Below are 13,409 nucleotides of genomic sequence, written 5' to 3' on the forward strand. Positions count from 1 at the left end.
CAAAGAAATCTATATAAATAAAAATCAAATGTCGTTCGTTGGTAATGGCATCAGTTGAGAATAATAATTATTTTTGTGAAATGTTCGCCATAACCCGACTTAGGTTTTTACGCAAAGAAAATTGTTTTCAATTTTTATCTTTTAAACAAAAACTACTGCACCGATTTTTCTGAACTTGTCAGGGAATGTACAGGGATGCCCCCGGTTAAAATGGGCTACAAATTTTGTTGAATTTCGGAAGGGGCGGGGTACTTACCCTATACCATATTTCTTTAAAAATGCAATATTTTTTAAAATAAAAATCAAATGTCGTTCGTTTTTTTTTCAATTTTCGTGAAATTGTCAGGGAATGTACAGTGATGGCCCCAGGTAAAAATAGGCTACAAATTTAGTTGAATTCGGAGCGGGCGGGGAACTTCTCATAACCCCTATTTTTTTTAAAAATGCTATACTTATAATAATTACGAATGTATCGGTTTGGAAATTAATTTCCGAGACAATTGTGGTTGTGTCTCCGATCTTACGTACTTATTTTGGACCCAAAGACTTGACAACGCGCACTTTGTAAAATATGTTACACCTACAAAACAAGTGAGCCAAGGCTATAGTCGGGTCGGGGCCGACTATGTGATACCCTACACCACTACCCCTGTGCATAAGCTTTTGACTGGTAAAATTCAAAATATTAAAATTGGGATAGCTTTGCGCCTTTGCTCTGAATGTCTTCATTAATACAGGACAATTTTGTTGAAAAGCATTTAAGTGCATCGTCAGTACAACTCAAATAAAAAATGGAAAAGTGGGATGTACGCCAACCATCAATAGGCTTGTTTCTCTGTGAGACCCCCATCAACCCCCAAACTTTCGTGAAGATCCGATCAAAATTCTGACCTGTAGTGTGATTGCGCAAAATATGGAAAAAGAGATTCATTCCCGACTATTGCGATATCTCCGTTATTTGGCCACCTACGCCAACCTGCTTTACATCCTTGTAAAGATGGGATTTTCTACTTTCATAATTAGATTTTGCTTTTGGAAGGTCCCCAACCAAAGCTTTTTCACAGCTTTGACGTCATTATTATTAAAATCGCAAAAATGAAAAGTTGCGTTCTATTAGCGGCTATTGCTATATCTTCGTCGTTTGACCACACACGACAACCTACGTAACATCGTTGCAAAGGTGATATTTTCTACTTTCATTAGCAGGTTTTGCTTTTGATATACCCCATATAGAAGCGGATATATTCGCTTTGAAATAAAATGTTGACTTTTTCACCAAATAAGTTTTTTGTCCATTCCGACCCCTGAATATTATCCGTAATGTTTGGGATCGGAGGCATTACGGATAATCGATTTTCCCGTATAATGGAGCCAACGTTTTTTATGCAGTCTTTGAACACATTTTTAAATAAAAAGGGAAATAACATCAGGAAGGAACATATTTCCTTTAGCTACCGCTCTCTATCACAGGTAGTATTTTTTTATTGATTCCAACGATATATTATTTTCTTCTGGAAAATGTATACTTCCTGAGATATGGGCCTTGAAAGTTACATACATAAATACTCATAGTTACCTTCAAAATTATAAATGCTGTTCTAAATAGACAGCCTTCGGCCTTTGGACAGGTACAATCTCGGGTAAAAATTCAAATTTTTCTCTAAGTAGCCGTTCATTTCTCAAGAAGTATACATTTCCTAGAAGAAAAAGTATCTTTGGAATCAGCACAAAAAACACTACCTAACACTACATATTTGCGAGAGCGGTAGCTAAAGGAAAGATAAGCCCAAACACCATAAGTATTGTTTAAAATAAAGTTTAAAAGTTATTTGTGGAAGAATTATATCATCGTCCTCAGGTTCATCTGAGCTTACTTCGTGCAATAGTTTTTCATACCAAAAATACACAAATTTTGTGAATCAACCCTCGGATGCGTTTATTGCGTTGATTTCTTTGAGTTGACTATGGTGCGTTAAGTCATGAGACTAATGGTTATGATGATTAGACATCGGATTTTGCATATTTGCATATTTTTTATTAATAAAGATACGAAAATTCTGATTGGACCAAAATTCGTTTTGAAGAAAACTGAATGCAATGACAGGCTCATATTTTTTATTTTTTTGCATATTTGCATATTTTGCATATGCACAAAATATGCACAAAATATGCAAAATATGCAACAAAAAAATGCAAAATATGCAAAAAATATGCAAAATATGCAAAAAAATATGCAAAATATGCAAGTAATTTTTTTGACAAAAATCATCATATTAAATTTGGAAACTCATCAAAAAGGGTTCTAAATTATGTTTATTGCCGTTAAACGTCGATTTCTTAGCAGATTATCATGTTATTCATTTTTATTGCGCCACAGCAATAAATCTGGACTAAAAGACTTAGAAAATTTTCTATAACGCAGCCTTCTTATAACAACATACAGGCATGTCACAGATTCCGATCGGAATGGTTGCAATTCCGAAATTTCATTTCGATCGTTTTTGTCTTAGCTTCTTTAGATTCCGATCGATTTTGTGAAGTCAAAAAACTTAATTATTTATTTTAAATGCGAAATTAAATGTAAATTTTTTAATAAAACAGCATTTTAATTATTTCTAAGTGTTTTTAGAGTGTTTTAAAGTGGCAGATTTAAACAAAATAAAAATACAATTCCGTTTGCAAAATCAAAAGTGGTTTCATTCCGAAAAACTCTTCGTTTTTCGTTTTCTGAAGAAGCTAAATACGGAATCAATTCCACTTTCGATCGGAATTAGTTTCTGTGACATGCCTGATAAGTTGCTTTCTAATACAAATTTATTCAAAAACTCAATCAGAAATGTCAAAATGTACGTATCCAAATATGTTGATAGTTTCTGCTGGGCCAAAAGTGTCTGACAGAATAACAAATGAGCTAGAAATTAAGACTAGGAAAATATTGAATATTACATAAAATCTTTCATATTTTATTAAAAACATATAAAAAACATATACGGTGCCATCATGAATATTTCCCTCTGAATTTTCCACACGGAAAATAATTTTAGAAAGTTAAATTCTTTTAAAATTAATATTTGTTAAAAGTTGAAAACTACTAGATTCGCCTCATTGTGAAATTGGGGAAAGGAAACAAATTCCGCACGGAATTTTTATTCATGATTGCACTGATAACTATATTTTAATACCCTAAGGGTATTATGTCTTAGTTAATGAATTTGCAACATGCAAAATGAAACGAAATAGACCCACAGTTCCTTTTGATGATCTGCATAGATTCGCACTTATCCATCTCGCCATGTCTTTTTGAAAACAAAGCACAGGTCACATTTATAGACCAATTCGTATAAAATTTGGGGATTTTTTGGCCCTAGGGCGATCCCTATTTTTGTAAGAATCGATTCAGATTTGGATATTACTCCCATATATACAGTACATTCGCGATAATCCATACACCACAGGTTTCGGTGGTGTGCGAATTATCAAATTGTTCGGATTAACGAATTGTAAGCAAAATAAATTATTTTATATGATTAAATCACTCGTGGATGTTATATAATATTTTTTTTAAATTGTAATTGCTAATACACTTAAATGAAAGTGCTCTACGTGTTAAAAATAGTGAGATTTTTCTACTCGACAATCCGGACATTTTTATTAGCATTGCCCGTATTTGTTCCAGAAAAAGCCAATCAGATTGTGAAAGTAGTGCTAGAAATATGGCGTTTTTAAAGTTTACATCAGGATGTAAGCAAACCTAGAGACAGATGTGGAATTTCATCGTTTTGTAAATTAATATTCCTTGAAATATTTGCCTTTTAGGTTTATAGTGCATTTGGCAACTTTAATGACAATATTGCGGCGAATATTTTTCTTAATATATTTATTTATATCCTATACAACAGGACTAATGTGTCATGAAAAGTTTGTCCTTCTACTCGATAATTTTTACTAAATGTAGGTGAAACAATTTTTCACCAACTTCTCCATTAAACAACTGTCATAATTCGAAGCATTGGTAATATTTAGCACAAATTATCGAGTACACGGACAGGTATAAATTAATTAATTGTGTATACAAAAGGGTTATGACTTTTCGACTGTGCTATCAAAATTGTTTTCCTGTAGCAGGAATGAATGAACTATATTTTTTAGCGATTCTGTAACTCCTTAACGACAGAATTAACGACGAATGTCGGTAGTTAACGATAATTTTCGGTAAGTGCTATTCTGTAACCAATTTTAACAATTTTTGTCGGTAAATTTTGTCGTTAATTACCGAAAATTATTGTTAAGTTAACAACCAAAAAAAAGTAGTTGTTAAGTCTTAACGACAGTAAATTATTGCAATATTTTGCTGAATTCTTTTAACAACGGCGTTTTATATGAACATATGCTATGTCAATAAAGACGGTACACAAGGTAAATTCCGCCTTATTGGGAAAAATCTTTTTAAGTCATTTACATAATGGTTAACTATGTAGGATAACAGGGGGAAGCTTCGCCACTGTTGTGCTTTCGCCGGCGCCGATTTTATTGAAGCTGCATAAAGATCACCAAAGGGAAAGTTGAAGATCTTCGATTAACTCATAACTTTCCCTTGGAAGATCTACATGTAGCATCAATTAAATCGGCGCTGACGAAGGCGCAACATTGGCGAAGCTGCCCCATGCTACTACCCTACGTATGAAGACTGCGCTAACCTTTGTTTTACTTATTAAAGAGGAAAAACGTTAGCTAATGCTTCAAAAGAACTCAAGTGTGGTACTGCTATGTAAGACCTATACCAATGTCCTTAACATTATCCTTCTAGGAAGCGCGTGACGTGAATAAAATAGTACGTGACACGTGAAGAGTATTACTATAACCTACTTTGTTCTGTGATAATCTCATAGATTTAAACCCAGCATCACTAACAATCAGAATGCTAAACATGGCGTATAAGCTTGGATTTTCGAACTTTTCATACTCTCCGCTATGAGAAATTTCTTTTAATGGGGCGTGAATTGAATATGTGAATATATAAACTCAAATGACGGTAACGTGGATCCACGATCACTGAAGGGGCTTAAGTCATGTCAAATATCACAGCTGAATTTTGATACAGAGCGCCACAACCCAAAATATGATCCCAACTTTTAAATAAAAAATACAACTGCGCTTTTAAAAAGATTAATGGTGGTTTTATCACTTTTATTACTGTTAAATCACACACACAATAAGAACATCTTAAGAAATGCTTCATTACTGGCATCCGTAGCCATCCAAAAGACACACATTTGAGCCACATTCCTTCAAAAGTCTGAATTGTTTCCTTCTTAAACGCTTCATGTTTTGTATTCGCGACGAAATAATGTTTTCAGCTTCAAAATATATTTTAATTAATATTAAAATATAATATTTGACATTTCCTTCCAATCGATATTCGTCGGTATGAGTTAACGATTTCTACAATCGGTAACATAAAGTTACAGAATAGGACATTCGTTAACTCAACCGAATATTTTCGTTAACTACCGATGTCGGTTCGTTATTAAAAAAAGTTACAGAATCGCACTACAGGAATGAATGAACTATATTTTTTGTTAGCATTCTAAATACTTTTCTAGCAGAAATGTGTGAATGGTTTTACCATTTTAAAGATAATTCCAAGGTTTTTGACTTATTTTACCACTACCACTCTATTGTGTGGTTTTTCTAAGTGATGTTATTTTGCACTAATCATTGGGCGTTCTTCATTTTGCTTATTATTCATCGTGGATGGGTATAACAATAATGCATTACTTTTCGCCGAGGAGTGAACATTTTGCAATTCTGCATTAAGCGGTTGTATGCGTACAATATAGATCGATAATATAAAATTATGTATTTTTAATGCATTAAACTAAAACCATGTGATCAATATTAAACCGGCAGTTAGAGCATTTTTCTAAAGAAGCTTTTTGACCACAAAGAACAAAAATTGCCAATTTATGTCTGTATATACTGAATAAAGGACTAAACACTATAAAATATATTCAAATCCAATATGTGGATATTCAAAACGTATACTTCTAATTGTAGTTATTTTCCAGAACCTGGAATCGTAAATTGTGCTCTAGTACTTTTTCCCATTTTGCGCTAAAAAACGAACCCTTTTTCCAAAAACTACAAAAAATTGCATTTTTATCTAAACAAAAATAGCGATGATTAACTCTAGCTCCTTTGTTTTACTGCTAGACAATTTTGGCCGTTTAGAAACTATCACCATATTTGGACACGTTGATTTAACATTTCTGATTGAGTTTTTGAAATTTTACCATTATCTATCTACATTTGAATAGGAAGCAAATTATGTTGTAATAGGAATGCTGGGTTATTTGACATTTTCTCACCTTGTGAAAACTGATTTAAGTCTTGTTAGTCTAGATTTATTGCTGTGGCGAAATATCTGAAGACTCTTAATAACATAATAATCTGCAAAAAAACTATGTTAAACGGCAAAAAACTTAATTTAGAATGCTTTTTTGATGATTTTCCAAATTTAATTGACGATTTTTGTCAAAAAAACGCTTGCATATTTAGCATATTTTTTGCATATTTTGCATATTTTTTGCATATATTTTGCATATTTTTTGCATATATTTTGCATATTTTTTGCATATATTTTGCATATTTTTTGCATATTTTTTGCATATTTTTGATATGACCCCAAATATCGAATAATTGACCCTCAAAACGTCTAGATCCAAAATTTGAGTCCAATCGGATAAGAAATAAAAAACATGCTAAAATCCGATGTCTAATGATGATTATTTGATGGAGTATCCGCATTTGATTTTTCTTAACGATGTTAACGTCCAATGGGAGTATTTTTACACGTTTCTCAAAACGGTGCTTTCCATGTTCCCTATTAAAAAGGGGACATTATTTAGGATCTCTGATAATATATTACTGGGTCCAACTGACTCTATTCGAATCGGATGTGGCGGTACCAAATTTAATGTCCTCCTGTCACTCGATTTGGTTAGATACAGCTCTAATAAAATAAAATTGTGTGCCAGAGTCGTACTAGCGATCGGACAATAGATCGTAATACCGTTGACGTGATTGAGCATTGTATCAAACAGCTCAAACAACAGACCATGAAAACGCGACAAAATCGATTAGTTGTCAATCAGGTTCGTGCCTAACATTTTCTGAGCGACATTTTTGAAGAACATTTCGAAGCTGAAAAACGTCATCATGTGGTACTTTTATAGCGGTTCTTAAAATAAGGGACGAAAAGGACTTTGAAGGAAGCGAGTTAGAAGGTCGAAATGCTCTACGAAAATAATCCTCATTCGATTTGACTGAAGACAAGTCATTTCAAAAATAAGCTAAAACAACTGTTAACAAAGATATAACGTTAATTTCAGATGTCGTATATGGTTTTCAGCAGAAACTTAATCACGCCATAACTCGGAACTTCGACTCACGGCGGATCTATGCTTCGGTATTCTTAATATACTCACCAAGGGCTTTCATCCCCAAAAGGAATTATCTCTGTCCCAGATTTTCACCTCCATTTTGTGTCACAGTGTTATTAGGTATTTTTTAAACCTAAATTCTCTCTTTAGGACTATTTCGCTATAACCTTAATTGATGCCCAAAAATTATGAAAGGTTTATGTTCAAGGAAGCAAAACATGCAGCGAGTTACACTTTTATGTCATTACTTAAGATTAGAATTTAAGTAAAAAATCGTTGAAAACCCATATAATTTTTTATTTCTTTTTAAGGGTGATACATTCTGATCGCACGCTTGTACAAGAACTTACTTAATGAATTGAAAAATGTCAGCATGACTCGCTCTGCATTCTTTAAACGTCTTCATAATCACTTTGGATAATATTTAATATCTAAAGAGACTAGTGCCACTGTGGTGCAATGGTAAACACACCCGCCTTGCACACTGATTACCCTGGTTCGATTCCTCGACGAGACAACATCACATGTTCAACGGTTGCCAAAATACCCCTACGCGCAATAATATGAGAGAAGACTCCCTTGTCCGTTATTTTTACTGCTTATTTTCATTTATAATCAAGTCAATATCCAAAGTATTCGTATAGTAGAGAAGATAATTAAACAATGGAAAGATTACACCTCAGCTACCAGTAAAATGATCTGAGCCCAATGAAATTAAAAATATTTAAACAATATTTGTTTTTTTTTTTTTCTTTTGAGATATATATGTTTTTATTATTCGATTATATTTTATGAATTAAATAGTAATATTAAAGTGAATGGTTTATTATTAATTACCGACTTATTTTAGCAAAATAAAAAATAAACAATATGAAAACATTAGCGATATAAAATGCTTAAGCTATTACGATCAAAAATGAGTACGAGTAAATTAATAAATATTAGAAGTATGTGGAGAAATGGAGTGAGTGGATTAACGTAACGACAAGTGTTCAGAAACACACACACACAACTCAGTATATAATTTTTACCATCCGCGTCCACGAAGGCTATATGCGGAGGATTCAAAAACTAAGAAGCGAGTTATAGATTATTGTTTTTTTCTTTTTTTTTTTGCCTTTACGGCGATTCAAATGAATGTTGAAAAGAAACACAATTTCACTTATAACAATCGATGTGTAATAATGTAATATTAAAGAAACAACTGAACGAAACAGATTTGCTAAATAACAAGGCCATTTTCTGTAAGCAAACAATATAAAAAAGATTCTAAAAGTTTCTTAACTAGGACCGTGATATTCAGTAAGAAAATATGCGCTCTTTCTACGATTTTCTTATATACCGATTTTAACTGTTTTTCTTCAGTTTTATATATGTGTATATTGTTTGTTAGGGAAATATCAGTAGGCGTTAAAAGGATTATATATGTTTTGTGGTTTTAATTGCTTCATTATTTAATTATGTTATTTCTGCATCTTCATATAGCCATTGATTTACAAACGAAAAGTCTATATGTTTGATATAAAAAGAACTTTCTTTATACGAATGCACTGTAACAGGTCTTTTTCTTTAATCTCTCGCAAACCCAATGCTAACGAAAGCGGTAAAGAGTAGGGGTGTGCGATATTAAGAGAAAGAGGGGTGTGTGATTCTATGCCACTTTATTTTATATAAGAGTGGTCCTGGCTAGAGAGGAATTTTGGGTAAGACGACCAAAATTTTTCAAGATTTCTTGTGGCTTTATAAACCTTCTTATGTTTTAATAATGGATGGATGGATCTAGGTATGACTTTCCTTTTTTATTTGTGCCAATTTGGCCTGTATGTGTTGCAAACGGTTTGGAGACATTTCCGGCTTCTGTTGAGAGAGATTATATAGATTTTTAGTTATTTTGACATACAATAGATTTTCAACAGGTACTCACATCTCTCCTCATTACGGATACCTTTTGGGCATTCATGGAATTCAAGTTGAGATTTTCATCCATCACTTTATTGTCCATCATTGAGAAATGGGTATTACTGCCTACAAGGCTGCCATCTGCATTACGATGTGGTGCCAAATTAGCCTTGGCTCTCAAATGATTCAGTCTGTCCATCCAAAAGTCCGGATCTGGCTTAACACCTGAGGAGCTTTCAGTTATAGCAGGGGACTGTTGATTTTGATAGTTTGCATCTGTTAGATACGAAGATCGGGTACCTTAATTTATTATGTTATAGTACAATGTGTGTGTTGTTTTGCGTTCGTGTATGTAGGTGTTGGTGTTGGTAAAACAAAGGAGTAAAGAAATAAAATTAAGAGTGTTTTGTGTTTCGTGTTGTATTATGGCATTCCACCATCTGCTAACTTACCCAATCGATTGTCACTCAACTGTGATGTTAAAGCAGATTGAGATGTATTGCCATCACCAGCACTGCGTTGTATTTCAGCTAAACCTTCTTCAATGTATTTTTGGAAGCTTGGGCTGGCCCCTTTTAGGAAAGTTGACACATCAATTTCCGGATTTTTCATCTTTTTTAGAAACGACAATTTGAATGAAATTAGCAAACATACTTTTAGGTCCATTTAAGAGTGCATATTACCATAAATTCGTACAATTTATTTAGACCCTGTTGCTTTGTGTCTTTGTCAGATATTAATTTAAATATCTGTGACATAGTTTCGTGAGCTTGATTCGAAATGCGTTGTTTCGCCATCAGATCCTTGGAAGAAACAGAACGTTGTGGTGAAGAGCTGGGCAAGTTTCCTTCCTTCTGTAAATTCTAAAATAAAACACGAACAAATAATACCACAAATTTGCACACATTTGGGACGAATTTCAATTGTCTTTTACCTTCAGAATTTTTATTAAGTACGCATGAAGTTCAGAATGTGTTGGAATTTGATTAAGGTGCTGAAGAATGGCGTTGCCTTTAACTTTTGCCATATTATGAATTATCGTTTTGACTGTTCTGAGGGGAGTATCAGACGGTCGAGTTTGCCACCAAGAACTTGGCAAGGCTAACATAAATTCATGAACCTCTAACATAACTGCATCATAGTTAAGCTCGTTGCTCCGTTCTGGTAGAGTTTTGACGTTGCGCCAAATACATTTCATCAGTAGATCCGTGAATTTTGGCAGTCCTGCCTCGGGGCAGGTTTCACGCAAGAGCCGTATTAATGCGCTGTTCAATATAAGTACTTAGTAATGCAGTGTGCAATGGTAATGTGTGGAAACTCACCAATTCATATTTGTAAAGTTGGACTTGTCCAAAACCTTCACGCATATACCATTGATGACTTTATTGTATTGGCCATCGTCGCCCGTATTAAGTTTTTGATCGGCCAATAGGTGAAGTAAAACGGACATAAGATTTTTAATACAGGCGACGCTTAATGTTTTCCCTAGCGTCTTTGATAGGAAAAATGAGTATAAAATGGAAAGCAATGGTTGGTAAACTACCAACGATTCTGTAATAGGAATTTGTGAGAGATTCTGAAAAAGAAATTTGTGAGTGTCTGCAAGAATTTTACACTTAAAACTATATGGTAAACCTTCAGTTGTGCCAGCACATTCTGTATGAATATCTCTTCGTAGTCGCGTAGAACTGCTTGTTTTTCGGGAGAATCTATTATCTCTTGGAGTTCATTAATAGCAGCTCTGGCTTTTAAGGTGTCTGTGCTGCTTGTTGCTTTGATGATTTTTATCAAATGGGGATCATGCTTAGGCAAAACATCTGCCAGACTGTAATGAAATTGAAATTATTTGGAAATCAAATCATACACAAAATAAGGAAAACAATCACGTACTTGGCGGCATTATTTCCAAAGGATTGTTGATACAAGGCAGCATTGAATTGTTGCTGCTGTTGCTGGGGACTCATATAGGGTGAGACATTGTTAGCCATAATACCTCCACTACCAGCACCCATGCCCGACGACGGAGGAGGCGTTGTGTGATTCTGTTGCATATAACGGGAACGAGCCAAAAGTTGTTCAAACTTTTCTTGGGGATATTTTACGCCGTCCTTAGTAGGCAAAACTTTTATCGGTTCAAAAAGCAATGAAATGTCCACATTTGGTACTACAACCTTCTCGATTTGATCTACTCGAACCCAATCTTTTTCAATTTCAGCTATCTTGTTTGGATCCAAACCGAATGGGCCAGTTGTTTTTGGCGGCTGAGGTGGCTGCTGTTGTACATTGGCAATGGGAGAAGAGTTTGGTTGATCAAAAGTCCTACAGAGTATAAGATGACACCACATTGCTGTTTATTAGTTTGGTTCGAATGCCTATTATTTTCAAAGAACACATAACGCTTATTTAACGGACAGCTGATAAAAGCATTGAATATATGTATGCATAACAAGCTCAAGCAACAACAAAAAACGTGCTGTCACACTCCATTTGGATGTTTTATAATTTCATTGCACATGCTGTGTTTTAGTTGAGCTAAGCAGTTTCAAAAAATATGTACTAAATGTAGATTTAAAAAAAAACCAAACGTATTTGCAGTCAGAGAAATTGTCGGTTGATTATAACAGACTTTTAAATACCATACACCACGCAGCACTCTTTTTTCAGAAGAAACGAAAAAGGACGACCGATATTGTGTACAATTAAATTTTCTACATCCAAATGCGAAACGACAATCGGCAAATGGTACCAACTTTAGTTTGAACGCTCCGTGGTGTAGAGTATAAACATGTATTTCTTCTATTGTTTATAACCAAGAAATACCAAATATATTTGGACGTGAGACTTAAGACTTCAACAACTTTAACGAGACAACTAATAGTTCAAAGTACATACTATTAATACGATCTATATACATATACAAGTGACCAAACGTGTGTACAAAAATAGATAAAAAGAACAAAACTGAAAAACAAAAATGAAATTTACGCTTGTCTTATGAGAGATGTTGCGCGCACATCTTTTTCTTCCAACGAGCAATTATTAGCATCATTCGCTTCATAATCAGAACTAAAGCAAAAAATGAAAAACGTTAGGAAAACAAAGTTGCAATATTGGCGAGCAAGATTAATAGAAATTTACATCAGTCGCGATCACGAATTGAATAGGATGGACTTAATTTGCCGAGGCAAATTTAATATCGAACGACATTCTTACCTTTGGTTGTGTTCTTCTGGTGGTGGCAACTCGTCACAACCATTTGTCGAAGGATCGTCAATTTCAATGCTGTCCTGTTGAACTATTTGGGCTGCCGACTTTACACTGGTGTTTGCTTCTGGGGCTTTCTTTTGTGGCTTCTTGGCACGTTTGATACGTTCATCGAGCATGGACAAATCCTTATCGTTCAATTGACCAATAAGTTTATAGATCTTTTCTCCAGCCAAAAAGTATGCCTGCACGACGCAGTTCAAAGCAGCATTACGCACACTATTATCTCGATCAGATATGTGACGAGCGATTTCTTTCAGAGCAACTTGTTGAGATGGCTGGCAAACGGTTAAGCCATAGGTTTCAATTAAGTAGCCCAATTCATCCAAGCATTCCGTGCGTTGTCGAGCATTCTTAGATTTTAGACCTTCCATTACATAGACGAATACTTTGGCAAATGGATAAACTAAAAGAATTTGTCTCAAAAGTGAACGTACACCGTTACGTACAGCATCTTTCGGATCGCCTAACTGAAAGTGGAGAGCAGTGATGTTGTTTATAGTTAGCATTTTTTTTTGCTCATCGAAAGCTCTTACCTTTAATAATAAGTGAGGAATAAACGAGCTGCCTTCATTCTCAGCCAAAATATACTCGTGCTCAACTAATGTCAAGAATACCTGTTGCAAATACTCAAGACCCTTAATTAAAACTGAAGGGTTGGTATCATAAAAACGTAGTGAAAGCCACTTCAGGATCAAGTCCAAATTACAAATCAGTGCCTTCGGATTCTGGGGCAAATCTTCCATAAGCGATTCAATGACTTTCAAATGGTATCTATAAAGGAAAATTTAGGGCATATTGTTT

General features: G+C 34.2%; 1 protein-coding gene across 4 annotated transcripts in view; it reads right to left on the reverse strand.

Annotated features, from left to right (window-relative positions):
* Window positions 1-8,176: 8,176 nt before the first annotated feature.
* msps (msps cytoskeleton-associated protein 5) overlaps window positions 8,177-13,409 on the reverse strand; it is a 34,247-nt gene continuing 29,014 nt past the window's right edge. The window contains exons 6-16 of one of the 4 annotated variants that reach the window (XM_073959632.1): window positions 13,142-13,379; window positions 12,555-13,075; window positions 12,327-12,407; window positions 11,232-11,660; window positions 10,977-11,166; window positions 10,664-10,917; window positions 10,276-10,606; window positions 10,025-10,204; window positions 9,794-9,953; window positions 9,367-9,617; window positions 8,177-9,299 (exon numbers count right to left, since the gene is read on the reverse strand). In XM_073959632.1, coding sequence (XP_073815733.1) covers window positions 9,222-9,299; window positions 9,367-9,617; window positions 9,794-9,953; window positions 10,025-10,204; window positions 10,276-10,606; window positions 10,664-10,917; window positions 10,977-11,166; window positions 11,232-11,660; window positions 12,327-12,407; window positions 12,555-13,075; window positions 13,142-13,379 — 2,713 coding nt within the window. In that variant the 3' untranslated portion in view covers window positions 8,177-9,221. Of the gene's footprint in view, window positions 9,300-9,366; window positions 9,642-9,793; window positions 9,954-10,024; window positions 10,205-10,275; window positions 10,607-10,663; window positions 10,918-10,976; window positions 11,167-11,231; window positions 11,661-12,326; window positions 12,408-12,554; window positions 13,076-13,141; window positions 13,380-13,409 lie in introns of all 4 variants that reach the window. The other 3 variants (XM_073959625.1, XM_073959654.1, XM_073959643.1) reach the window with 3 other exon arrangements.

The sequence above is a fragment of the Musca autumnalis genome, unplaced genomic scaffold, assembly GCF_047663935.1.
Source record: "Musca autumnalis isolate F117 unplaced genomic scaffold, ASM4766393v1 scaffold_1, whole genome shotgun sequence".
NCBI classification, from domain to species: Eukaryota; Metazoa; Arthropoda; class Insecta; order Diptera; family Muscidae; genus Musca; species Musca autumnalis.